Genomic DNA, 26681 nt, shown 5'->3' with positions numbered 1-26681 from the left:
GCTCAGGGGCCCCAGGTGGGATGTAAGGAGCCGGGGATGAAACCCAGATTGACGGCATGCAAGGCAAATGCCCTACCCATTGTACTATGTCTCTGGCCCCCCTGCTTGAAAATTTTCTTTTTTTAGGTCACTCCTGGCATGCTCATGGGACCCTACGGGGTGCCGGGGATTGAACCCAGGCATGCTGCATGCAAAGCAAATGCCCTCCCCGCTGCACTATCCCTCCGGCCCCTTCCCCGCTTAGATCTTTAAAGGTCTAAGTTGTTTCAAACAGTTTGAATTATGCCTTGATTTGATTTACATGGAGGAAACTATTCAGTAGGTCCTTTATAGAGAACTCTTGATTATGATGGAATACCGTACTCTGAGACCAGAGAAGAAGTCTAAGGGTTAACATTTTTAAAAGCACTTATAAGTTGTTGATAGGTTTTGGTTTTTGTTTTTTTTTTATCTTTTGGGGTCACACCCGGCGATGCACAGGGGTTACTCCTGGCTTATGCACTCAGGAATGACTCCTGGCGGTGCTCGGGGGAGCTTGTGGGATGCTGGGAATCGAACCCAGCAAGGCAAACGCCCTCCCCGCTGTGCTATTGCTCCAGCCCCTGTTGATAGTTTTTGCAAAGGACATTGCAGTCTGATCTCACGTTTTAAAATGTCTTTTATTATTTGCTGTTTTGTGCTCAACTCTCGTTCATGGCGAAATTCAGAAGACACTAATTAATTAAAGTAGGAGGTAGCAGCAGTGAGAGGGTTAGGTGGAGGGGGCGGGGCAGGGGAGCATCAGCCTCAGTCTTTCCTCTTCCTGTTCCGCCTACTACAGGCACCGCCCCTTTCCTCTGTTTCATTTTATTATGTTTTAAAATCGTGCTGTGATTGGGACCAGAGCAACAGGACAGCTGGGAGGGCATTTGCCTGTCACACGGCCAACCCAGGTTCAATCCCCAGCATCCCACAGGGTGCCCCGAGCACCACCAAGAATAATTCCTGAGTGCAGAGCCAGGAGTATCTAAACCCTGAGCATTCTCAGGTGTGACCTAAAAAGCTCAACAAAACCCCACAACAAAAATAAAATTAAATTGTGCTCTGTAACACCAGATTTTTTTTATGTAAGAATGAAATGCTCAGGGGCTAGAGTGACAGCACAGCGGGGAGGGCGTTTGCCTTGCACGCGGCCTACCCGGGTATGATTCCCAGCATCCCATATGGTCCCCCAAGCACCGCCAGGAATAATTCCTGAGTGCAGAGCCAGGATTAACCCCTGTGCATCGCTGGCTGTGGCCCAAAAAGAAAAAAAAAATTAAATGCTCAGTTTAGTGTCAATTTCCATTGTAAGTGCTTATAAAATGGCACCATTTTAGGAAAACGAAGATTGCAAAATAAACAGTAATTTTGCTCTGTTTTTAGGAGTATATGCAGGAAAAATCCAAAGAAAGCGGCCAAATGTTGCGACAATTTAAGAAGACAACATTCACTGGGATGAAAAAGAAAAGAAAAGAAACAGTGGGGGAAGGTCCCCAGGCTTCTGTTCTCTCTGCCTGAGGCTGTTTCTCCCCAGACTCTGTTTACACAGGCACAGTGATGTCCTGTCTAAGGGCTGGTCAGTGGGTCAGTCCGGCTAATCCTGACCCCGCGGGTCCCCTTCTCTTAATACCAGGTGTGGGGGAAGACCCTTCTTGTTTAGCAATTGCCTCCTCTCTGTGCTTCACCTGTACGAACATCAGTTTGTTTTCCACACTCGGGTGTTTGCAGGGAACCTTTTGTGTACATTTAAAAGACATTTGGGTTTATTTCTGTGAAATACTGGACAGGTGGGTTGAGTGAGCAGGAAGTTCTGAAACAGAAGTTTCCGGCATTTTCTGCACACCGACGGACGAGTCTGAGAAACCAAATCAGATCCTGCTGCAAGCCGGGGGAAATGATGACAGAAGAATTTGTGGGGGCTGGAGCAATAGCTCAGCGGGGAGGGCGTTTGCCTGACATGGGCTGGCCCAGGTTCGATTTCCCAGCATCCCCTATGGTCCCCCGAGCACCGCCAGGAGTGATTCCTGAGTGCAGAGCCAGGAGCAACCCCTGAGCATCGCCGGGTGTGACCCAAAAAGAAAAAGAAAAAGAATTGTGGTTTTGTTTTTTGGTTCCCTTCTGCTTTTGTGCCTCTCAACAGCGCTTCTTCTGCCTTGCATGCGTGAGGCCTCCAGGTTCTACCTCCGGCCCTGCACACTCGGCTCTCCTCTCCCCCAGCCTGGGACTCCACAGAGCTGCCGCAGAGGGGAGAACCCCCTGCCTGCTGCCCACGGCCCACCTCTGCCTGCCCCCGAGGCGGCCGGGGCCTCCTGGTTCCAAGCACATGCGCCTTTGACCCACTGGCAACTCAGCGGGCCGGTGGGTTGGTTCCCACCACAGGACTGTCAACGAGTGTCTCTGCCAACCCGTCGAGGCTTCCCGGGAAGGGGAAAGGGCACACCCTAGCTGCAAGACGAGCGCCTGGGAACGTTCTCCCCGCCGCGCCCCCCATCCACCCCGTCTGTAGAAATCAAGGATTCCACGTTGCATGCCCGTGGCGCTTCTCTGTCGTTCTGCTTCGTCTCCGTTGGCCTTTTCTAGCACGCGTGACGAGACCAAAGGGCCGTCTGCCGGAAGGAACGCGGGCTTTCTCGAAGTTGGGACCGTGATATTTTAGGTTGAGAATTCTGCATTACTGGGGCTGGAGCGATAGCACAGCGGGTAGGGCGTTTGCCTTGCACGCGGCCGACCCGGGTTCGATCCCCGGCATCCCATATGGTCCTCCAAGCACCGCCAGGAGTGACCCCTGTGCATCGCCTGGTGTGACCCAAAAAAAAAGAGAATTCTGCATTACTGCTGGTTGAAGGGTTCCCGTCACTCACCTGCCCACCTCAAACCAGAACCCCAAAATGTTACCGAGGGAATGTGATTTTAGGGAGGGTCCCGCAGGTTCCCGAAAGCACCGCCAGGAGTGGTGCCTGAGCACAGAGCCGGGAGTCAGCCTTGAGCACTTGCTGGGCGTGACCCCAAAACAGAAGAACACAACAAAATTCACCTTCACATCCAGCTGGGGACATCAAATAATTAACTCTTGGCATCAACTTGTTTTTTTTTCACTGAGATGTATCAGTTTATTGACTGAGAGAACCAGGAATTATAGAAAAGAGTAAAAGTGTCTTGAGGTATCAGGGTTTCTTTATTTGTAGAAAAAATAGATCAGGGCTTGAGCGATAGCACAGTGGGTAGGCTGTTTGCCTTGCATGCAGCCAACCCGGTTCAATTCCCAGCGTCCCATAGGGTCCCCCGAGCACCACCAGGAATAACCTCTGTGCAACGCCGGGTGTGACCCAAAAATCGAAAAAGAAAAAAAAAGTAGGTCAAATTATCCTCTTGAGATGACAAATTGTGCTTTATTATTCTGAAAACTCAGGATATTGCTCACTGTGTTGTGGTGGGCCCTCTCCGATAAGAAAGACAGATGCTGACGGTGTGTACATTAATGCAGATTAGTTTTTAAAAAGCAGTGTGTTTTGAAGGAAGTTGAAACTAGTTTTAGATTAAGGATGAGGACCTTGAGTGGTTTTCATGTAAAGAGAAATGTTTGTGTTGTACACGTTTTTTTCATGTTCACAGATTTTTCTCATCAAAGTGCCATTGTTTTGTGCTTCTAATGGATTTTTATTTATAAACATTTTGTTATTTTTTTTGTTACTTTGAGTGGATTGTATTAATGTAAATCATATTTATTTTTATACTTTCATTTTCACTAAGTTTGCTTCTAGACAAAAGAGAAAATAAACTTTTCTTCTGAAAAGCAATCTAGCTTCATAGTTCATTTGCCACAGGTCGGGGATTGAGAAATAGCTGCCCCAAACATAATACTTAATATATGATCCTTTTTGTTTCAGTGGTTTTGAGGCCACACCTGAAGGGCTTACTCTTGTCTCCACTCAGGGATCACTCCTGGTGGTGCTCGGGGGACCATTGGGGCTGCTGTGGATTGAATCCAGGTCGACCCCCATGCAAGGCAGGTGCCTTACTGCTACTATTTCTCTGGCTCCTCTACTATGATAATTTCTTTTATAGTGAAAAGTTCTGAACTGGGGAGCTGGAGCGATAGCACAGCGGGTAGGGCATTTACCTTGCACAACGGCCAACCCGGGTTTGAGTCCCAGCATCCCATAGGGTCCCCTGAGCACCGCCAGGAGTAATTCCTGAGTGCAGAGCCAGGAGTAACCCCTGAGCATCGCTGGGTGTGACCCAAAAAGGAAAAAAAAATCAAAAGTTCTGGACTGGATCGATTGTAGAGGCAAAAGACATGAACCGCATCCTGGCTTGATCCCCGGCACCCAGATGGCCCCCGAGAGCCCTGCCAGGCTTGTTTCTGAACACAGGAACAGCTCCGGAACACTGCGGGGATGGCCCCAAGGCCTAAAATTGGGTTGGAGAGACAGTACAGCAGGCAGGGTACTGGCTTGTGACCCACCTGGGTTTGATCCCTGGCACCAAATACGGTTCCCCTGAGTGCAGGAGTGACCCCTGAGCATAGAGCCAAGAGGGAGTCCTGAGCACTGCTGGTCTGGCTCAAAAACAAGGAACCAAAAAGAGTGGAGTTGGGATGGTTGGCCACTTTGAGCACTCTCTTGGGCGTCATAATTGGGCCAAAATGATTTTAAAAAACAAAGGGAGACTTAACGTTCGGAGCAGTAGCACAGCGGGGAGGGCATTTGCCCTGTACGCGGGCAGCCCAGGTTCAATCCCTGGCATCCTATATGCCACTCACCGAGTCCACCAGTAGTGATTTCTGAGCACAGAGCCCGGAGCAACCTCTGAGCATCGCCAGGTGTGGCTCAAATACAAAAAGAAAAACAAAACATGCAGTGGTCTGGGTATTTGGTAGAAATGCAAAGCCAGTGGTCCGAATAAATCAGAACCTGCAGGTTTTTTAATTGTTTGGGGGCCACACCCAAGGGGCGGGGGTGGGGGGTCGCTCCCTGCGGCGCCTGAGCGTGTGCACACACCAGCTGGTGAATTCTCACCCGGGCCCAGGTGCTGCCGTTGAAAAGAGATGTCCCGGGTGACAGGCACTGCCTTGTCACCCGCTGCATCATCTGTTGGCAGAGGCTCCGCGAGCATCACAGAAGACTCACTCATTCTCCGGGCTGTGGGAGAGGAGAAGTGAAGCTTCTGTTGAATTCCAAGGCATTTGCTGAGCACTTTGTTCTTTCCGCTGAAAGTCAGAAGCGTTGCATGAAGAAACTAGGACTCTGCGAGACTGCTCACATTCTACGGGATGGAGGGCAGAGGGTATATCCCAAGGCCTTCCCCAGAAAAGCTCTTTGGAGAAGATGTTTTTTCAGCCTCTTTCAGTCTGAAAAAGATGACGGGAAGAGGGGCTGGAGCGATAGCACAGCGGGGAGGGCGTTTGCCTTGCATGTGGCCGACCTGGGTTCAATTCCCAGCATCCCATAGGGTCCCCTGAGCACCGCCAGGGGTAGTTCCTGAGTGCAGAGCCAGGAGTGACCCCTGTGCATCGCCTGGTGTGACTCAAAAAGGAAAAAAAAAAAAAAAACGGGAAGAGAAAAAAAAATACACGTTTGTACCACGATCTCCCCCTCATCCTCGCCGGGGTGGGAGGTAGGTGGAGGCAATCCTGGCTGGGGCACGGGTGACCGTGGACAGTTCATCACAGGTGATACCGGCTTTCACTACTCCACCTTCACACTGTTTATTCCCAGTCCCCAAATCACTTCAAAGCTTCACATAATAATCCCACTCTGTTAGTTTTTGCACACCCCCCACCACTACCAAATAAAGTCAAATGGCTGGTTGCATACACTGGGAAAGAATGGTTGCTTCAGGGCGTGGCAGCCTCTGGGGAATGCAAAGTGCCCAGCACAAGCACTGACTGTGCCTTGCATAGCATGCAAATGCCTGGCGCTGCAGACTTGGATTAAGAAAATAGACTGAGGGGCTGGAGCGATATAGCACAGCAGGTAAGGCGTTTGCCTTGCACGCGGCCGACCCGGGTTTTATTCCCAGCATCCCATATGGCCCCCTGAGCACGGCCAGGGGTAATTCCTCAGCACAGAGCCAGGAGTAACCCCTGTGCATCACCAGGTGTGACCCAAAAAGGAAGGAAGGAAGGAAGGAAGGAAGGAAAGAAAGAAAGAAAGAAAGAAAGAAAGAAAGAAAGAAAGAAAGAAAGAAAGAAAGAAAGAAAGAAAGAAAGAAAGGAAGAAAGAAAGAAAGAAAGAAAGAAAGAAAGAAAGAGAGAGAGATAGAGAGAGAGAGAGAAAGAAAGAAAGAAAGAAAGAAAGAAAGAAAGAAAGAAAGAAAGAAAGAAAGAAAGAAAGAAAGAAAGAAAGAAAGAAAGAAAGAAAGAAAGAAAGAAAATAGACTGATTTTATGGGGGGGGTGGTACATCCGCTGTTCTGGGTCTTACTCCTGACTGTGCTCAGGGAGCACTCCGGATGTAGTGCCAGGGAAAGAACCAGGTTGGGACAGGCCTGGGAAGTGGACGGAGTCACAGCGTTCCATTTCCACGGCGCCGGAGGGCAAGCGGGGGGGCGTGGCTTCCAGCCGAACCGCAAATTCGCGGCAAAAATAAATAAATAAATAAATAAATAAATAAATAAATAAAAATACTCCACGCGACCCTTTACAATCATGGCGGTCTGGGCTTCGCCAGCGGGCGTCTGCCCTTCACAATCATGGCGGCCGGGGCGCCGCACTAGGCTCCGCCGGCAGCGCGTCTGCCCTTTACAATCATGGCGGCCAGGGCGCCTCATCTGGGCTTCGCTAGCGGCGCGTCTGCCCTTCCCAATCATGGCGGCCAGCGGGAGGCGGGGCGGGTCTGGAAGCGAGGAAAGAGGCGGCGGCCGCAGCCCCGAGGGTCATGTGACCGGCAAGATGGCTGCCTTCCCCTGGTAAGGAAGAGGCGGCGGGTGGGCTTCGGAGAGGGGCTGCCCTGGGTTGTCTTGGGTCTCGACTCCGCCGTGGACGGCTCGGGGGGAGCGTGAGCGCGTGGGCGCGGCCACTGCGGGGTCTCCCAGCCGCGTCCCGCCCCCGGAGGCCCTGACCACTGACCGCTCGGGCCGTTGCCTGGGGCGCGGGTGCGAAGTGGCTTCTCTGCAGGGGACTCCCCGCGCCGTGCACGTCCCCTTCTCCGTGGATTTCCGAAGGGAAACGGCCCCTGCCTGCAGGGATGGCGAGTTCCGAGCAGTGTCTGAGCCGCTCCTTGCCTGGAGACGCGCACACGGGCGGGGTGCGGGGCCCCGAGCACGCCCGGGTACCCCGGGCCTGGGCCTCCGGGAGCTGCCGGGCTCGTTAACGGGGCAGAGACACACGGGAGAGGGGTGCCAGAGCAGGCCGTGGGCTGAGGTCGCGCCGGCTGAATTCAGAGAGGAGAGCCCCGGCTTGGGTTTTGGAGGATGAGTAGGAGCTCGCCCAGCAGGAGGGAATGGCACGTGCCCAAGACTTGCAGGCGGGGCTCTGGCCACTGGAGTACCGAGGCGTGGTGGGCGCTCCGGTCCCCAGGGTGTAATAGTGGTGCTTTGGGGAAGATGTGAGCGCCGCCCTACTTGGAAAGGGACATAGTTTTCTGATCCTCCCAAGTGACGTTAAAGGGTTTACACCGAGTGAGCAGATAAGACAAGCACACGGCCTGGAAGTAATCAGACTCGGGCTTCTGGTTTGACGCCTTACAGACAACCCTTTGCCCTGTGTGCCCGTTGCCTGGGTTTGCCCTTCTAGAACCTTTCCTTCCTTCCTTCCTTCCTTCCTTCCTTCCTTCCTTCCTTCCTTCCTTCCTTTTCCTTCCTTCCCTCCTTCCTTCCTTCCCTCCTTCCTTCCTTCCTTCCTTCCTTCCTTCCTTCCTTCCTTCCTTCCTTTCTTCTTCCCCTTCCTTCCTTCCTTCCTTCCTTCCTTCCTTCCTTCCTTCCTTCCTTCCCTCCCTCCCTCCCTCCCTCCCTCCCTCCCTCCTTCCTTCCTTCCTTCCTTCCTTCCTTCCTTCCTTCCTTCCTTCCTTCCTTTTCCTTCCTTCCTTCCCTCCTTCCTTCCTTCCTTCCTTCCTTTTCCTTCCTTCCTTCCCTCCTTCCTTCCTTCCTTCCTTCCTTCCTTCCTTCCTTCTTCCCCTCCCTCCCTTCCTTCCTTCCCTCCCTCCCTCCCTCCCTCCCTCCTTCCTTCCTTCCTTCCTTCCTTCCTTCCTTCCTTCCCTTTCTTCTTCCCCTTCCTTCCCTCCTTCCTTCTTCCCCTCCCTCCCTCCCTCCCTTCCTTCCTTCCTTCCTTCCTTCCTTCCTTCCTTCCTTCCTTCCTTCCTTCCTTCCTTCCTTCCTTCTTCCCCTCTCTCCCTCCCTTCCTCCCTTCCTTCCTTCCTTCTTCCCCTCCCTCCCTCCCTCCCTCCCTTCCTTCCTTCCTTCCTTCCTTCCTTCCTTCCTTCCTTCCTTCCTTCCTCCCTCCCTCCCTCCTTCCCTCCCTTCCCCTTTTGTTTTTCGGGCCACACCTGCCTGGCAGTACTCAGAGGACTATATGGGTTCTGGGGATAAAACCCAAGTTCACCTCGGTCCAGGCAAGCACCCTACCCACTGTATTATCTCTTTGTACCAGCCCCCAGTTTTCTTAAACTTGGTCATACAAGTTTAAGATCCTAATAGGATACGCGGAATTTAAACAACAACAGACAATTAACAACAAGCAGTTAACATCTGAAATTCTGTAGTCAGGAAAGATGTAATTAGGAAGATGCCCATTTCTGCCTCTGTGTGTGTGTGTGTGTGTGTGTGTGTGTGTGTGTGTTCACCTCTGATGTTTTGACACTGCCAGCAAGACATCAGCCTTTTAGCATGTAGACTCTTTTTTTTTTTTGGGGGGGGGTCACACCCGGCGATACACAGGGGTTACTCCTGGCTCATGCACTCAGGAATCACCCCTGACAGTGCTCAGGGGACCATATGGGATGCTGGGAATTGAACCCCGGTTGACCGAGTGCAAGGCAAACGCCCTCCCCGCTGTGCTATCGCTCCAGCCCCAACACGTAGACTCTTTCCCAAGTTTCTCCCGGGGTTCTGCTTTAGACTTCCCTCTGTTTGCCTTTGTGCCCCTAGTAGCCTTGTTAGTTGAGTCAAAGGGATGGGGCGATGACTCTCTTTGTCACCAATGCCTGGTGTGGCTCGTGGCGGGAGGAGGCTGAGGTGTCTTCTCTTAAAGCTGGACATTGACGGAAACTGAGAGGTGCCAGGCTTGGGCTGAGTGTGCATTTAATGCTCACATCAACCCCATTTTTCAGATGCAGAAGTAGAGGCCTGAGAGCTGAAGCTGTTGATTTACAAGCGGCTCATCTGGGGCACACAGCCTGTGGGTGACAGCGGAGGGCGCGGCCAGCTGCAGTCAGCCTGGGGGGTGAGGCATGTTTCCTGGTATTGTGGCAGCTAAGTCTGGTGACTGGCAGGGAGAGCGCCCCCCCCCCCCTTCCCCGGCCTTGGAGAGAGACACTTTCCCCAGCGCTCTGAGCCAGGGGAAAGGATTTTTGAGACAGTGCCCACTAGAGGTCGCTGTCGGCTCTCCCTGAGATCCAAGCGTAGAGCAGCGCTTCAGTCGCATTCAGAGAGGTGACTGTTTCCCCTTTTCTTTTTTGGGCCACATCTAACCATGCTCAGGGGATCAAATCCAGGCTCCTCATGCAGAGAATTTGCTCCTGCCCGCTGAACTCTCAGACCCAATTTCCCTTCCCTCCCCGCACAGAGGTATTTTTTTTTGGGGGGGGGGGTTACACCCCTGTTTAGGGGGCACTGTGGATTAAACCTGCGACTCACATGCAAAACCTGTGCACTATCTGCTGGGCCTTTTCCTTTTCTTTTTTCAGTGCGGCGTTAGGGTGGAGAGACTGACTGCAGGTCCTTAGCCGTGCAAGGCCAGTGTCCACCCTGAGCCTCACTCCCAACCTTCATAGGCAGTGTTTCTCTCCTGGCAGTTTATTTCATTTTAACTTTAAAAAAAAATTGGCACTGGAACTGGAGCGATAGCACAGCGGGGAGGGCGTTTTCCTTACACGTGGCCGACCCGGGTTCGATTCCCAGCATCCCATGTGACCCCCTGAGCACTACCAGGAGTAATTCCTGAGTGCAGAGCCAGGAGTAACCCCTGTGCATCTCTGGGTGTGACCCAAAAAGAAAAAAAAATTTGACCCTTTGGGGTCAGAGGGATAGTACAGCAGATAGGGCGTTTTCCTAGCATGCGGCTGACCCAGGTTCAATCCCTGGCATCCCATATGGTCCTCCAAGCACCTCTAGGAGTGATTCCTGAGTGCAGGGCCAGGAGGAAGCCCTGAGAATTGCCGGTGTGACTCCAAAAAGCAAAAACAAACAAACAAGCAAAAACCAACCACAAAATCACACACACGCACGCACGCACGCGCATGCGCACCCCCCACTTGGCCCTTTAAAGAGAAAAACTAGTTGCTTTCCAAGTTTCTTTGGTTTGGGCGCCACACCCAGCGGTGCTCAGTGCCGACTTCTGGCTCTGTGCTCGGGGACGGCTCTCAGTGCTCAAGGGGCCATCTCCGGCCGCAGCTGCAGGGCGAGTGGCCTTCACCCAATCTGCTGTCCCACTGCGCAGTTTTCCAAGTATTAGGGTGACCTCTCGATCTCTCCAGAACGTTGACTCGGGAGCCGTGCAGCTGTGGCCTGATCAGGCTGAGAGTTCCTTGTAGCCGTCAGTGACAAGTGGTCATGCCAGCCTCGGCTGTTCTGCCTGAAAAGTGGGCGCGATCCTGGGCTCGATTGCCCAGGCCAAAGGAGGCCAAAGATTGGCCGGGCCCTTTGCCGCTGTGTTGATAAATGAGAGCTATTACTTATGTTGCTGCGTCTCAAGCCCTGGGGCTATTTTGATAAGTGCTTTTTTCCCCCTGAGCGGTGGATTGATTTATCAATAACATAGGATGAAAGCAAAATCAGTATAGGATGAAAAGCATTTTTGCCTGTGAATTTCAGATTACATTACCTTTCGAACCATCCTCTTAAGTTAGCCTTTCAGAAATCAATTTTTCTTGACAGTGGGTGGGGTTAAGAACCCCTGAGCAGAGCCAGGGGTGGCCCCAAAACCACCCCCCCCAAAAAAAAACGAAGAAAAGAATCAACAAAAGAGAAAGCTCTGAAAGGAGAAATGGCGTCATCAAATTGGTGTTTTGAGGGGGTCAGAGGCAATAGTACAGCAGCAGGGAGGGCGTTTGCCCTGCACGAGGCTAACCCGGGTTCGATTCCCAGCATCCCATAGGGTCTCCCGAGCACTGCTAGGAGTCATTCCTGAGTGCAGAGCCAGGAGTAACCCCTGCACGTTGCCAGGTGTGACCCAAAAAGCAAAAACAGAATGTGTTTTGTCTCGGGATCACACCTGTGCTTTGTTTGGGGCTGGCGGCAGTGCTCAGGGCTTACACCTGGCACTGTTTCGGGGGCCGCCCCTGGCACGGGCGCGTGTAGGACTGGGAAGCCAGCCTGGACGAGCCGTGAGCAAGGCACATCCCGCCCTGCTCTGCTCCTACCTCGACCCATCATTAGATTTTCACGCCCGTGGCTGATCGTGAAGGTTCCTGTGTGGATATGTCTGAGTTTGTGTGTTTTGTGGGGTAGTTTGGGCTCAGGAACCGTTGCTGGAGCGTGATGCCGGTGCTGGGTTCAAGCCCAAACCTCCCCCCACTCCCCCGGCCCAGCCTGCCTTCCAGTTCTTTGAACCGTCTTTCCCAAACGCGACCTTCCCCCACTTTCTCTTTGTAGTATAAATCAAGGCTTAGCTCCTAGTGTGTTCCAGGGAGTTCGTAAGAATCGTTCAGGGGCTGGAGTGATAGCACAGCGGGGAGGGCGTCTGCCTTGCACGCGGCCAACCCGGGCACAATCCCTGGCATCCCCATAGGGTCCCCCGAGCACCGCTAGGAGTAATTCACTAGTGCAGAGCCAGGAGTAACCCCTGTGCATCGCCGGGTGTGACCCAAAAGAGAAGAAAAAAAAAATTGTTCCTTGGGGACTTCACCCACCAAGAGTCTAGAAGATGAAGACGCTGCACTTTGGGGGGCGGGCGGTTTGGGGCCACACTCACCCGGCGGTGCCCAGGGGTTCCTCCTGGCTCTGCACTCAGGAATCACTCCTGGCGGTGCTCAGGGGACCCTATGGGATGCCGGGGATCGAACCCGGGTCGGCCGCAGGCGAGGCAAGCGCCCTCCCCACCGTGCTATCACTCGGGCCCCGGGAGATGCCGCACGTCAGGGATGGCGATGCAGGGACCCGCGCAGTGGCAGGTTCTCGCTCCGTCTCGGTGGCTGGGGAGTTGGGGGTCACTGCCCGCTCACTGCTGTGGGGTCCGCGTCCCGCAGGCACCCCCGGAACCGGGACTACAAGGCCGAGCTGGCGTCCTGCCGCCTGGAGGCGGTGCCGCTGGAGCTGGGCGACTACCACCCCCTGAAGCCCATCACCGTAAGCCTGGCGGGCCCCCCGCGCGAGCTCCTCCCCGTCCCCACTCGTCCCCCCCCCTTCCCTGCACCCCAGTTTCTCCCACCACGGGGGTGGTTGTGGGTATAAGGTTCCTGGGCTGTAAGGATGAGCCAAACATGGCCTTCTGCATTACCAACTTGCATGTTTATAGGGGTTTTTTGTTTCTTTGGGTGGGGGGCTACCCCCAGCTTGGTGCTTGGGGGACTGTGCTGCAGTACTGGGCTTGAACCCAGGCCCACGGTGCCGTGTGACCCACTGTGACCCCAGACCCCAGGTGTGACCCCAGCTCCCCACTGTGACCCTAGCCCGTTGGGTGGGACCCCAGTCCCTGAAGTGGGTTCCCCAGGTGGGACCCCAGCTCTCACCTATTCAAGGAAGATAAAAATAGGGGAAGGTAGCGGACCACTTTTGGGGTGCACGCGTAGCAGCAAGCAGCAGAAGTTGCTCTTGCCTCCTCGGGGATGAGTAGACGGACAGGTGCCAGTGGGTGCCAAGGCCGTAAGAAGAAAAAGTCTTCCTTTCAGATGCCTTTGATTTTTTTTTTTTTTTTTTGCTTTTTGGGTCACACCCAGCAATGCACAGGGATCATTCCTGGCTCATGCACTCAGGAATTACCCCTGGCAGTGCTCAGGGGACCATATGGGATGCTGGGATTCGAACCCGGGTCGGCCGAGTGCAAGGTAAACGCCCTCCCCGCTGTGCTATCACTCCAGCCCCGCCTTTGAAATTTTTTTTCTGTTTTTTTTTTTTTGGCGAAGGGTGGGGAGTGGCGTGGGGCGGGAGACACTCTCCGATGCTCTGCGCTCCGGAATCACTCCCAGCGGGGGCCCCTGTGGGATGCCGGGGAGTGAATCTGGCACAGCCGCATGCAAAGCGGGTGCCCCACCCACTGCGCTATTGTGCCAGCCTCCAAATGCATGTCTTTTTTATTTTTTATTTGATTGTGGCCGCCATCAGGACCGCCCTGGAGGTGCCCAAGGTCTGCGCAGTGCTGGAGTTGAACCCGGTTTTTTTTTTAAGTCACACTCAGTGGTGCTTGGGGGCTACTTCTGGCATTGTTTGGATGGGGGGGGGGGTGGAGGCGGTGGTTTTCACTCCTGGTGGCGCTCAGGGGACCACATGGGATGCCAGGGATAGACCTCAGGTCCGGGTGTGCAAGGCAAGCGCCCTCCCGACTGTGCTCTCGCTCGGGTCTGTGCTGTGTGTGTGTGTTTGTTTTTTGGTTTTGCTTTTTGGGTCACACCCAGCGATGCTCAGGGCTTACTCCTGGCTTTGCACTCAGGAATTACTCCTGGCAGTGCTTGGGGAACCATATGGGATGCCGGGGATCGAACCCGGGTGGGCCATGTGCAAGGTAAACGCCTTACCTGCTGTGCTATCGCTCCGGCCTCTGTGTGTGTTTTTAAAGCCCCAGGTGAGGTGGCTCCTGCTTGTCTCTGGCCCAGACCTTAAGAAAGTTCTTTAAGATTTTTTTTTTTTTTTTTTGCTTTTTTTGGGTCACACCCGGTGATGCACAGGGGTTACGCCTGACGCTGCACTCAGGAATTACTCCTGGCGGTGCTCAGGGGACCCTATGGGATGCTGGGAATCAAACCCGGGTTGGCTGCATGCAAGGCAAATGCTCTACCCGCTGTGCTATTGCTCCAGTCCCAAGAAAGTTCTTTAAGAATTGACCTCCTCTGGGCCGGAGTGATAGTTCGGCAGGTGGAGTGTTTGCTTGGACGTGGCCGACCCGGGTTCCACCCCAGAATCCCAGAGAGTCCCCCAAGTCCAACCTCTGGTGATTCCCTGAGCACAGGGCCAGGAGTCAGCCCTTAGCACCACCAGGCGCGGCCCGGAAACCAGAGTTAAGTTCCTCTGGAACAGACCCCGTAGCAGGGCAGGGAGGGCGCTCGCCCTGCCTGTGGCCGACCCGGGTTCCGTCCCCGCCACCCCCCTCGGGTCCTCTGGGCCCACCTGAGTGGGGCCCAAACAGCAGCAAGATTCAGATAAGCCCTTCCTCCTCCTTCCTCCTTTATTCTCCAGATTGAAACCTGGCCCTGCCCGCCGTGCTCGGGGGGCCCAGGCCGCGCCCGGGATCGAACCCGGTGCTTCTCGAGGTGCATTTGGGTGAGCAGCAGCCAAGCTGCACCCAGCCGTCCCCGCCGTCAGAGGCCGTTTCTCTGGCGCAGATGGGGACCGACCTGGTGCTGTGAGCCACAGCGGCCTGTCCTCCCTTGCCTGGGCCCTCCCGCCCCTGCCCATGGCCCCCGGCCCCTGGCTCTCGCGCTCAGCAGTGCCCTCATCAGGGCACGGGCCGGGGGCCGCTCTGTCCCAGGGAAGGCCTGTGCCCCAGTGCCCTCTGCCCCCCGCCCACAGGTGACGGAGTCCAGGACTGCGAAGGTGAGCCGGAAGGGGAGCACCTCTTCCGCCTCCTCCTCGTCCTCCAGCTCCGTGGTGGACCCGCTGAGCAGCGTCCTGGACGGCACCGACCCGCTCTCCATGTTCGCAGCCACGGCGGAGCCCATGGCCACGGCGGCCACCACGGTAACGGGCCCGGGTGGGTGGATGGTTGGGGGGGGCAGGGGAACTGACTCCCCTAGGCTGAGTCCACCCTGGTGCCCACGGGGAGGGGGGGGGGCAGCGACGCCCGGAATCCAGTTGACTGAAACATCTTTACTGTTTCTTGGGGGGTGGGGGTGTGATGGGCATTGTTTTTTGGTTGTGTTTCATTTGGGGGCCACACCCAGCAGTGCTCAGGGGTGCCTCCTGGCTCTGAGCTCAGGGATCCCGCCTGGCAGACTCTAACCCGGGTCTACATGTGTGCAAGGTAGTATTCTCTCCCCACACACCCCGCCCCAAAATGCAACTCTTCATCCTAGCAGACTTTTCGAGATATTTTTTTTTCTTTTTGGGCCACACCTGGCAATGCTCAGGGGTTACTCCTGGCTCTGCACTCAGGAATTACCCCTGACGGTGCTCAGGGGACCCTATGGGATGATGGGAACCGAACCCGGGCCGGGCCCCGTGCAAGGCAAACACCCTGCCCGCTGTCCTATCCTGCTGGCCCCCCAGATACACACACGTGTTGTGCATGTCAGGGAGCTTTATTGCACAAGTGGACCTCTTTAGGGCGGGGGGCGGGGGGCACGTTGAGAGTAAAGGTTTGCCATACCACTGAGTCCTGTTGCCGTGGTTGTGCGCTCTCGCCCTCTGTCCTGACGGTGTTGCCTTCCCCCAGGACAGCTCCAGAAAGAAACGGGACAGAGACGACGGCTCCGTCCTGGGGTCGGACTTCGAGCCTTGGGCCAACAAGCGCGGGGAGATCCTGGCCCGCTATACCACCACGGAGAAGCTGTCCATCGTGAGTCCTGCCCCGCCCAGCCCGGCCCGGGCTCGGCCGCTGGGAGTCAGCGTTGAGCTATGACCACACTTATGATGACGATGATGATGATTATTCTAACTACTATTATTTGGTTTTGGGGCCACACCTCGCGATGCTCAGGGGCTACTCCAGGCTCTGCACTCAGGAATCACTCCTGGTGGTGCTGGGGGGACCCTATGGGATGCCGGGGATCGAACCCGGGTCGGCCGTGTGCCAGTCAGACACCCTACCTGTTGTACTGTTGCTCCGGCCTAGAAGACTGAGCGCTCAGCAAGGACCCTGCCTGGCTGGCATGTGGCCCCCGAGGGTGCCCGTGGGGGTCTGGAGCCACCACGCCAAGTAGTTTTCTCCAAAAGCGTCTTCAGGTCTGGCTGCCGGCCACGTGGCTCAGGCCACGCAGGTGTGACTGCTGGGCGCACAGCTGTCAGGGATCTGGCACAGTTCACAGGACACCAAGCAGGGGGTCCTTTCGGGGCAGGCTGGTGCTTCTGGTGCCCGGTGAGCCCCCACCAAAGCCGGAATTCGCTTCCTTCTCGGCGCCAGAAGTCCACTCCGCGCTGTAGCGATAGTGCCACACCGAGTCCCGCACGTGACTCCTTGTCTCTTTATTGTTGTTGTTCAAAGACTCCAGTTAAGTTTTCCAGAACATCAGAAAAACTTAGAAAGGACAAAGTGCCTGCCATAAGGGCAGGCTGAGGGGCGGGAGGGAAACCGGGGACACCGGAGGGACGGGAGTTGGGACGTTTCATAGGAACCACTTGGTAACTTCGTGACTCATGGTGATTCAGTACAAAATCTGAAGAATGATAATAAGAATAACTCTCCCTCCCCCCTTTTTGCAGAATTTATTCATGGGATCAGAGAAAGGTAAGTTTTAGTCATTGTTTTGATTAATATGGTTTTGTAACGGGGAAAACAGCTCTGTGCTGTCCAGTCCTGACGCCTTGCCCAGCTGGGGCCTGTCACCCCCGACTGTAGACTGAGGAGAATCAAACGACAGGCTAGACCAGACCTAGTCCAGGGCTGACGGCACTTGTCTTGCTTTCAGATGACCCTGGTTTGATCCCTGCCATCACATATTAAGCACTGGCAAATTGTGTACACACTCCCTCTCCCTCTCCCTCTCCCTCCCCCTCCCCATCTCCCCCCCCATCTCCCTCTCCCCCTCCCCCCTCCCCCCTCCCCCTCAGTTCCCCTCCCCCTCCCTCTCCTTCCCCTCACTCCCCTCCGCCCCCGCCCCCCCCCCCCCCCCCCCCCCGCATAGGCTTGTGGCAGGGAGAATTGAGGTGCTGGTGGGGGGAGCGGTTGTCCCCCCAGGCCATGCCCTGCCTGCAGCCCCTGCGGAGGGCACTCTCGCCAGGTGGGTGGCCTGCACTCAAGGGGCTCCCGGGGACGGACGGTTTCTTGTTGTGTGGGTTTAAGGGCCGAGCCTTTCCCACCGGCCTGTCATCGTGCAGACAGTTCTGGCCTTGAGAAGCAAACCGAGGCACCGTGGGGATCTGGGACCGTCTTGCTTCCCTTTCTTTTCTGGGGGGGGGGGGGGTTGGGCCGCCCAAGTAGGCTCTGATGCTCCCCAGACGCCAGACGGGCCTCGGCTCGGCTCTGGGGTTCTGAGGGCTCAGCGCTTGGACCCACTGGTGCCAGGGACCAAACTCAGGGTCTCGCGCCTGCGAGCATGCCCCCCGCCTTCCCACGGCCGGGCCCTAGCCCCCTGCACCCTGCACCCCACCTTCCCGTGGCCACGCCCCTATGTGGAAGGTGAGGCACATACTAAGCCCGAGGACACTGCCCGCCGCTCGGCTCGTGGGGAAGCAGAAGGAGCCGGGTGGGGGCTGTCCCTGGGGAGCGGCCCCCGTCCACTCCCTGCGTCCCTTTCAGGCCGAGCCGGGACCGCCGCGTCCGCCATGTCGGAGAAGGTCCGGATCCGGCTGGAGGAGCTGGACGACTTCGAGGAGGTGAGCCCCGAGCTGCCCTCACGGCGCTGCCCGTGGTGACTCCTGGGGCTGAGCTTGTCTCTCGGATGCTTCCTCCAGGAAGCCACTCCAGACTTCCTGTTTCACAGTGACCCTCAACCCCAGCCCCAGCCCCGATTCAGACGCCTGCGCCCCTGGCGGCGTCTCTCAGCGGCTTGTGTGTCAGTCACGAGCATCTTTCCTTCGTTTTTTTTTTTTCTTTTTGGGTCACCCCGGGCGATGCACAGGGGTTACTCCTGGCTCTGCACTCAGGAATTACTCCTGGCAGTGCTCGGGGGACCCAGTGGGATGCTGGGAATTGAACCCGGGTCGACCGAGTGCAAGGCAAATGCCCTACCCGCTGTGCTCTCGCTCCAGCCCCCGAGTCACGAGCATCTTTCATTCTGGAGCGATGGCCTAAGTAAGACATTTCCTCCCGTGGGCCCCTCGGCTGCATCAAGTCTGGTCCAGGTCTTCTGAGACTCGTTTCTCCTCCCGGGGGTGTCCCCGTCTGTGCTCCTATCCCTCTCAGTCGCTCTCTTCAGCTGCAAAACCATGTGTTTTGGGGGCGCGCCTTTGTAGCTCGGATATCTGGTCTACCAGCCTGGCCCCGGGGCGGACCCTGGTCATTGGGTTGATTCAGGGCAAGTCCTGTTGTCCCTGCTCGTAGGTGAGGCTCGGGCGGGAGTGGGGGCACGGCCCTGCTCACCCCAAGTTGTCCCAGTGCATCCAGCTATTTTTTTTTCTTTTTTTGGCTTTTTGGGTCACACCTGGCGATGCTCAGGGGTTACTCCTGGCGGTGCTCAGGGGACCCTATGGGATGCTGGGAATGGAACCCGGGTCGGCCGTGTGCAAGGCAAACGCCCTACCTACTGTACTGTTGCTCCGGCCCCGTACCCAGCTGTTAAGCGGCTGAGCTGGGAGCTGGCGCAGGACTGGCTTGACTTGCCTCCCAAGGCCATGTGTCTCGGCCACTGCTTCCGCCCTCCGGCCCCCGTTTGCAGAAAATGCAGCAAACCTCTGACTATCAGACAAAGCTGCCAGCTGGGGCCGGGGACCCGGTGGTGGTGGTGGGCCGACCCCCTTCTTCCTGCCCGCAGGGCTCCCAGAAGGAGCTGCTGAACCTGACCCAGCAGGACTACGTGAACCGCATCGAGGAGCTGAACCAGTCGCTGAAGGACGCCTGGGCCTCGGATCAGAAAGTGAAAGCGCTCAAAATAGTCATCCAGGTCAGAGCCGCCTGTGCGCCTCCCAGGGCGGAGGGCTGTCTTCAGGGTCCTACCCTACTTTCCCTCCCCGTTCCACTTTCACACACTCCCGAGGCAGGCCGTGGGGAGGGAGGGGAGGTGTGTTTCTAGGGGCCGGCTGATCTCCGGGCCACCCGGGACAGCGGCACAAGTGGTGCAGGGATGGGAGCTGGAGCCACAGCACAGCGGGGAGGCATTTGCCTTGCATGCGGCTGACCCGGGTTCGATCCCCGACATCCCATAGGGTCCCCTGAGCACTGCCAGGAGCAATCTCTGAGTGCAAGTTCTGCTGGGTCCCAGCTGTGCCCCTCTGCTGGTTGGTACTTGCTGGGGAGCGGGTGTTGGGGGCGGCTTGAGCCGCAGCTGAGAGTGCTCAGGGAGTCAGGGATCACACCTGTGGAGCTTGAGGCATCATGCTCGGTGCTGGGACCAAACCCAGGGTGGTTGCGTGCGAGGCAGCACCCTGCCCGCCGTGTTGGCTCCGGCCCGTGGCTCTGTCTCGGCTGGAGTTTCTCTGTGGGACTCGAGTTCGTCTGCCCCCAATCTCTGTGCGTTTTGAGGTCCTCGTCTGCACAATGACCCCCCCCTCACCCCCAAACTGCCTGTGCACCGTGTTCTGAGGGCACAGCCCTTGAACCCTCTTGAACCCAGGGGTCCAGGGACCATCCTGGATGAGGCGGGGGCATTCTGATTGATTGGTTTAGTTTTGCTTTTTGGGTCACACCTGGCGATGCACAGGGGTGACTCCTGGTAGTGCTGGGGGAACCATATGGGATATTGGGAATCGAACCCAGGTCAGCCGCGTGCAAGGCAAACGCTCTACCCGCTGTGGTATCGCTCCAGCCCTGAGGTTGGGGGGTGGGGGGGGCATTCTGTAAGGAGGTGGTTTATTCTGCGTCTCGGCCCTGCTCAGGGTTGCACCTCTGAATCGTGGAGTAGAGACCCCATGGGCGGAGCCCTGACTTTGTTTCCCCACCCGTCTCCAGCGGGAGTCGGGGTGCCCGGCGGTGTCTCCACCAGGTGCCGGAGGCCTTTTCCCACCTTCTGGGGCTGCTGCCCACCCACCCATCTCTCCCTGTCTCAGCCCTGCAGCGGGGGGCCGGGGGGGCTGTGTGCTGAGCTGCCCCCGGGAGAAAATGTCTCAACCCACCAGCGTGGCTTCCGGTGCTCGGATTGGCTGCCTCTGCCCATGGTGGCCCGGGGCAGGGTACAGTGGCTCCGGGGAGCCTTTCCTGGGTCTTTGGGGGCAACCCCTCCCCCCAGCCTTTTCCAGACTCCAGTAGCAACTCTTGTGTTTTCCGTGTCTCAAGACAGCTTATGTATGTGTGTTGTGGTTTTTTTTTTTTCTTTCTTTCTTTTTTTTTTTTTTTTGGGTCACACCCGGCGATGCACAGGGGTTACTCCTGGTTCTACACTCAGGAATGACTCCTGGTGGTGCTCAGGGGACCTATGGGATGCTGGGATTCGAACTCGCGTCGGCCGCGTGCAAGGCAGACGCCCTACCCGCTGTGCTATGGCTCCAGCCCCAGTGTTGTTTTGGCATCACACCCAGCGATGCTCGGGGCTCACTCCCAGCTCTGCATGCAGGGATCACCCCTGGCCGGGCTTGGGGGGGACCCTGTGGGATGCCGGGGATTGAAGTCAGGTGAGCCGCATGCAGGGCAGCGTGCTCCTGGCTGCAGGGTCTCTCTCTGGCCCCAGGAGGGGCTTTGGGGGTAAGTCTCTAGACAGTCGGTTTGTCTTGCTGCTTGGCCGTGCCCGGCTGCATGCGGGAGTGCCTCATGGCTCGGTGCTCAGGAACCGTGAGGTGCCGGGGTCGAGCCCGTGACGGCCGTGGGTGTTTCACACGGCGTTGCCTAGAGGGGACAGTCAGGAGAGGAGATGGACCGGACGTGGCTCCATGGCAGACGCCCCAACACGCCGTCCTTTGGGTTCGGGCGGGGGAAAAGGACCCGGGTTCCAGCCTGGGCTCAGCCAGAGGGAGCCACACCAGGGGGCGGCTCGGGTGCTCCCTGACCCCCCATCTTGTCCTCCCCCCGCAGTGCTCCAAGCTGCTCTCAGACACCAGCGTCATCCAGTTCTACCCTAGCAAATTCGTGCTCATCACGGACATCCTGGACACCTTCGGTGAGTGTCCCCGTCCCTCTGCCCCCTGGCCAGGCCGGGCCCCCTCTGCTGGACTCGGGTGGGGAGCGGGTCTCGGGGATTCGGCGCCAGCTCGCTCTGAGGCATGGGGGCCGCGTGTGCTGTCCAGCCAGCCCTGGCCCCAGCCCGCCTCCGTGCATGCGGGTTCTGTACCCACCCTGGCATCCCACCTCGAGGGCCACGCCGGGAGTCAGAGACTGCCCAGGGTGCCCGTGCTCCTGTCTCCCGAAGACTGCTCAGGGAACACTCGTGGAGGCTCGGGGCACCCTGCGGGGTGCAGGGATCGAACGTGGGTCGATGCGTGCAAGGAAAGTATTTCCCCACCGTCCTATCTCTCCGGCCTTTCCTTTTCTTGGCATTTGGGCCACGCCCGGCAGTGCTCAGGGGTTACTCCTGGCTCTGCACTTGGGGATCACTCTTGTTGGGCTCAGGGGACCTTAGGGATGTTGGGGATCGACCCCAGGTCAGCTGCGTGCAAGGCAAGCGCCCTCCCCACTGCCTTACCTCTCCAGCCCTCCTTCCTCCTGTTTTCTTGGTTCCTTGATTCTCGGTTACTGTTTCTTGTTCTGTTTATTTTTTTTTTCCCCCTTTGGGGGAGGGCACCGTTGTTTTTGCTCTTTTGGTCACACCTGGTGATGCTCGGGGGCTTCCCGTGGCTCTGCACTCAGGCATCACTCCTGGGGGCCATCTGCGTGCCAGGGCGGGTCATCACGTGCCAGGCAAATGCCCCTCCCCCCCAGCCCACTTTGCTCTGTTTGGAAGGCGGCTTCGTCGGAGTTTCCACTTAGCCTCTGGCTGCCTCCGTGCTCAGACGCTGGTTTGAGCGTGGTGATACTCACCCATCAGCCTCAATTAGGCCCATCTGTGGCCCGGCCATGTCTGAAATCACCCGGGCGCTTCTCCCTGGGTCCCAGGAACGTGTGTGCCGGGAAGCGGGTGGGTGGCGTCAGCCGCTCACAATCAATCACTTGTTTTTCTCCTCACTCAGTTGACACCCTCACACCTGTGGGCCGGGCCGGGGCCCTGCAGGGGGTGGTGGGTGACGTGAGCACTGTTCTCGGGCGTTTTAGAGCCATCAGCGCCCCACCCCATTCCCGGGCACTGGACTGCTGACCCCCTCCCCCACCCCAAACAAGCAGGGGGGAAGAAGGATCACTTTCCTGCTTTCCCCAGTAAACGAAACCCCCTTGCAGACTCCCACAGGCCAAAGCAGCCTGGTTTCAAGCCTGCCCGCTAGGTGGCAGCAAATGCCCACAAACAGGCAGCGTGGCCAGCCCGTGCCCCCCCTCGGGCCCCTCAAGCAGCAAGTCTGCTGGTGTTTCGTGTTTATGGCGGGTGCGTGGGGCGCTGAGCTTCTGCCCCTCTCTCCCCAGGGAAGCTCGTGTACGAGCGCATCTTCTCCATGTGCGTGGACAACCGCAGCGCCTTGCCAGGTAAGGGATGCCTCCCTCGCCCAGCCGGCTGCCGCGTCTGCCCCCGGTCAGACGGAGAGAGGCCACGGCCCCGTCTCTCCGCGCTGGGGTGTCAGACGCCAGAGGAGCCCCTCACCAGGTTCCCCGTCCTCCCGGTCTCCTGAAAACTTGGGAAGATTTGTGGGTTTTTTTTTTCCTTCCCCAGACAGCCCCACTGGGAGTTGGGAGTCTGTCGTTTGGGTCCCAGAGAGTGGAGGGGGTGCTCCCCTTAGCCTCAGCGGGTCCTCCCCCACCCGTGTCATTTCCCTTGCGGCCGGACGCCCTCCCGCCTCCCTGCCTGTCTCTCTGAGTCCCAACCGTGGTGTTCTCAGCCCGTTTCACAGTGATGAGGAAGAGCGTCAGAGACGGGCCCGAGCCCTCCATAGCACAGCGGGAGGGCGTTTGGCCTTGCCTGCGGCTGACCTGGGTTCGAGCACTGCCCGGAGCAATCCCTGAGTGCCGAGCCCTGAGCGTCGCTGGGGGAGCTTCCCCCACCCAACCCAAAGAGCAGTGTCGGAGAAATGCAGAGTGACAGGTGCTCTGGCCCTGTCCATCCCGGCTTGGCTTTACAGTCCTGGGGCCTGTGACGGGCTTGGGCGGGAGACGGCGCGTCCGAGGCTGGACAGTTCGGGCCCTGCACGACAGCCTCCTTGGCCCGCACGTTCTTGTGGTCAGAGGCAACTTTTCCCTCTCCCTAGATGTGCAGATGCAAATATTTGGGGGTGGGGGGTGGGGATCTGCTTCCCAGCACTGAAGTGACACGCCCGGGTTTCGCCGTCAGCTCACTCCCGTGTTACTCGCCCTTGTGCACAGGGTTTCTGCGTGAAGGAGGGCCAGATTGCCGCCGTGGTCAGATTGGTTTTGGGTGGGGTTTTTTTGTTGGTTTTTGGTTTTTGGTTTTTGTTTTGTTTTTTTGCTTCTTGGGACACACCCAGTGATGCACAGGTGGTTCAGGAATTACTCCTAGCAGTGCTCGGGGGACCCTATGGGATGCCGGGGATCAACCCAGGCTGGCTGTGTGCAAGGCTAATGCCCTCTCCACTGCATTATGGCTTCGGCTCCTTTGTGTTGTTTATTTTTTTTTTAAAAGGTGTTTCCCCCCAAGTCCCCCCAGCCATCAAGATTTGGGGAATATAACCCCGGTTGGCCGTGTGCAGGGCGTGATGTGCCTTGACACTTGTCCTCGCGTATTCTGTTTTATATTCAGTCCATCAACGTGGTGTCTTGGGTGAATTGGTTTCTCACCCTTTAGCACAGCGGTAGGGCATTTGCCTTGCACGCGGCCGACCTGGGTTCAGTTCCTCCGTCCCTCCTGGAGAGCCCGGCAATCTACTGAGAGTATCCCGCCTGCACAGCAGAACCTGGCAAGCTCCCCATGGTGTATTTGATATGCCAAAAAAAAAAGTAACAAGTCTCACAATAGAGACGTTACTGGTGCCCATTTGAGCAAATCGATGAACAACGGGATGACAGTGCTACAGTGCTATCCCCACCGTGACCCTATGACCCCCATCTGACCTTTCCCCTTCTTCCTGTGAGCCCCACCATCTCCTTCCACTCACTGGCTAGTCTCAGGCTGCCCCCCCCCCGAACCCCACTGACACGATGTTCACCCGTTTCCCCTTTGGAATATTCTGGGGCCCCTAATTGAAAAAGGCGAGGTGAAAACATCTCATTAAAATGCCGCCTTTTGGGGGGGGCGGAGTGACAGTCCAGTGGGGCGGGCGTTCACCTTGGCACCCGGCCAACCCGCGTTCCATGTCTGGCTTCCCAGAGGGTCCCCCCAGCACCGCCAGGAGGAACCCCTTGGGAGCATCGCTGGCTGTGGCCCCAAACACAAGACAGAAAACAGCTCACCTGTTTGACCTTCCTGCCCGTGACTCAGCGCTCGGGCCCGGCCCTCCAGCTGGGCAGCCGGGAGCCCAGAAGGCAGCGGGGCCAGCTTGAGGGGAGGCGTCTGTGGGCGGGAGGGCTGGGGACAGGCGGGCTCCCGTCCCGCCCACCCGCCGGCTTGTCCCCGCGCGTCTCCAGCTCCGGCATCTGGGCCTGCAGGCGGGAGCCGAATTATTGTGTGTGTTTGTTTTGGCCACAACAGCAGCGTTTCAGAGAATGCTCGTAGACACACAGTGCTTGTAGATACAGGCTCTGCGTGTGCAAGCCCCGTTCCGGGAAGAACCGCTCACCTGCCTGGCCCCAGGGCCTTGGAATGTGCTCCCACCTCCCAGCGACCTTCCTTCCCCACAGTCCCTGACTGCCTGTTTCAGGGTGAATTAAAATACTAGCAAGGGCCCTGGGATGGGGGTCTCAGGGGCAGAACACTGGCTTGGGGAATGTGTGTTGGGGGGTTGTCCCCCAAAACTCAAAAAAAAAAAAAACCAAACAACAACAGAAAAACCTCACTGGTGACAGGGTAAGACATCTCCGCCCGAGAACCGGGAGGGTCCAGCGTGACTGACTGCCGTGTTCAAGAAAGTTCTTCCCTCTCGCGTGACCTGTTTCGTTCTTGTCTGAGAGTGATGCAGTCCAGGCTCTCGTCTTCTTGGCAGCAGTGGGTTTCCCCTCCCTTTAGAGCTGTGTGTGCTCCCTGGTTCCAAGGAAACTCGGAATCGTGGCCTCGTGGGTCCGGGCAGCTGGGCCAAGCCCTCGGTGCGCACGGGGCCGCGACCCTGACTCACGTCATCTTTTCTCGAGGGCTTGGCTGGAAGCTCCAGCCATGGGGTACTTTCCAGACCCTTCCCTGGGTGCCGCTTCCCGGAAGTTGCCCCCCCTGGTCCCTCCCCAGGAGAGGAGGGAGACTTCTGTGGAGGGCGTCCAGGGGGAAGGGGACAGATCTGGGGGGAAGGGGGACTAGAGGAACTGGTCGTAGTGACTCGACTGCCCAGGCTGGCCAGCAGCAGGCGTCCACTGGGCACGGCGTCTGCCTCGGCTCCTCGCCACCCAGGAGCCCGTCACACTCCACCTTCTACTTGCAGCTTCCTAGAGTGCCCCCAAAGCTCCGTCACGCTCCCTGAGTTGCCTGTGGGCTCCCCCGAGGCCATCTGGACACATGGGGGCCCAGCTCACACATTTGCTTGCTGGGGGCCCCGGGGCGGGTCACTAAGCCTCTCTGAGCCACGGGGAGGCGGACAGGGCCTGAGTCCAGGGCTGTCTGGGGCGTACGGGGCACTGGTGTTGGCGACGGCCCCTGACACTCGGGAAGCCCCACCCCCTCGGAGGCCGGCAGCTGATGGGTCCCTTCTGCCATTGCAGATCAATTCTCCCCCGAGAACGTCACCGACACGGCCAAGGAGACGTGCCTGAATTGGTTCTTCAAGATCGCATCCATCCGAGAGCTGGTTCCCAGATTGTATCCTTCCGCCAGGAGCACTGAGCAGCCCCGAAGGTGTTGGAAGGGGGGTCCTGGGACTGCCGGGGGCAGCGCTGGCGGGTGGGGGGCACGTCCGAGGCCCCTGCTGTTCCCAGTTTCTCTCCCCGACCTGGGGCTTGGCCCTGCCCCGGGCTCTGCCTCCTTGGGCACCTCCCACGGGTGTTCTTCCAGGCCAGACGCTGTGACCTCGTGCGTCCTCTAGGTTCGGGATCGTGAGGAGCCAGCCTCGCACAGGGACCCTTAAGTTTGGATGTTCCTGAGTGGCCCCTGAAAATCTGGTGGGAAATGCCCAAAGCCCGTTTGTTTTGTTAATTCTTTTTTTTTTTTTTTTGCTTTTTGTGTCACACCCGGCAGTGCACGGGGGGATTATTCCTAGTGGTGCTCAGGGGACCCTATGGGATGCTGGGAATCGAACCCAGGTCGGCTGTGTGCAAGGCAAATGCCCTACCCACTGTGCTATCGCTCCAGCCCCTGTTTTTTCAATTCTTGTTTGTTTGGGGGGGTCATACTCAGCGATGCTCAGGGCAGACTCCTGGCTCTGCACTGAGGAATCTCTCCTGGCGCTGCTCAGGGGATTGAACCCGGGTCAGCCGTGAGCAAGGCAGACGCCCTCCCTGCTGTCCCGTCGCTCCGGCCCTGAAAGCCCACTTCCGAGCAGCCCTTCCTCACGGCCGTC

At 57.4% G+C, this 26681-nt stretch overlaps 2 protein-coding genes across 5 annotated transcripts in view; both read left to right on the top strand.

The window, feature by feature from the left end:
* CCP110 (centriolar coiled-coil protein 110) overlaps positions 1–3818 on the top strand; it is a 33162-nt gene extending 29344 nt beyond the window's left edge. For all 3 annotated transcript variants that reach the window (XM_055135240.1, XM_055135242.1, XM_055135243.1), the window contains one exon: positions 1405–3818. In XM_055135240.1, the coding sequence (XP_054991215.1) occupies positions 1405–1457 (53 nt within the window). In that variant the 3' untranslated portion in view covers positions 1458–3818. The remainder of the gene's footprint in view (positions 1–1404) is intronic.
* Positions 3819–6878: 3060 nt separating this feature from the next.
* VPS35L (VPS35 endosomal protein sorting factor like) overlaps positions 6879–26681 on the top strand; it is a 57686-nt gene continuing 37883 nt past the window's right edge. The window contains exons 1-10 of one of the 2 annotated variants that reach the window (XM_055134591.1): positions 6879–6929; positions 12362–12461; positions 14838–15005; positions 15700–15822; positions 16686–16710; positions 17722–17798; positions 18896–19024; positions 21085–21169; positions 22561–22620; positions 25888–25984. In XM_055134591.1, coding sequence (XP_054990566.1) covers positions 6913–6929; positions 12362–12461; positions 14838–15005; positions 15700–15822; positions 16686–16710; positions 17722–17798; positions 18896–19024; positions 21085–21169; positions 22561–22620; positions 25888–25984 — 881 coding nt within the window. In that variant the 5' untranslated portion in view covers positions 6879–6912. The remainder of the gene's footprint in view (positions 6930–12361; positions 12462–14837; positions 15006–15699; positions 15823–16685; positions 16711–17721; positions 17799–18895; positions 19025–21084; positions 21170–22560; positions 22621–25887; positions 25985–26681) is intronic. The other variant, XM_055134590.1, reaches the window with a different exon arrangement.

The sequence above is a fragment of the Sorex araneus genome, chromosome 4 (assembly GCF_027595985.1).
Source record: "Sorex araneus isolate mSorAra2 chromosome 4, mSorAra2.pri, whole genome shotgun sequence".
In the NCBI taxonomy this organism is placed as follows: Eukaryota; Metazoa; Chordata; class Mammalia; order Eulipotyphla; family Soricidae; genus Sorex; species Sorex araneus.
This window is presented reverse-complemented; position numbering and strand designations above follow the sequence as displayed.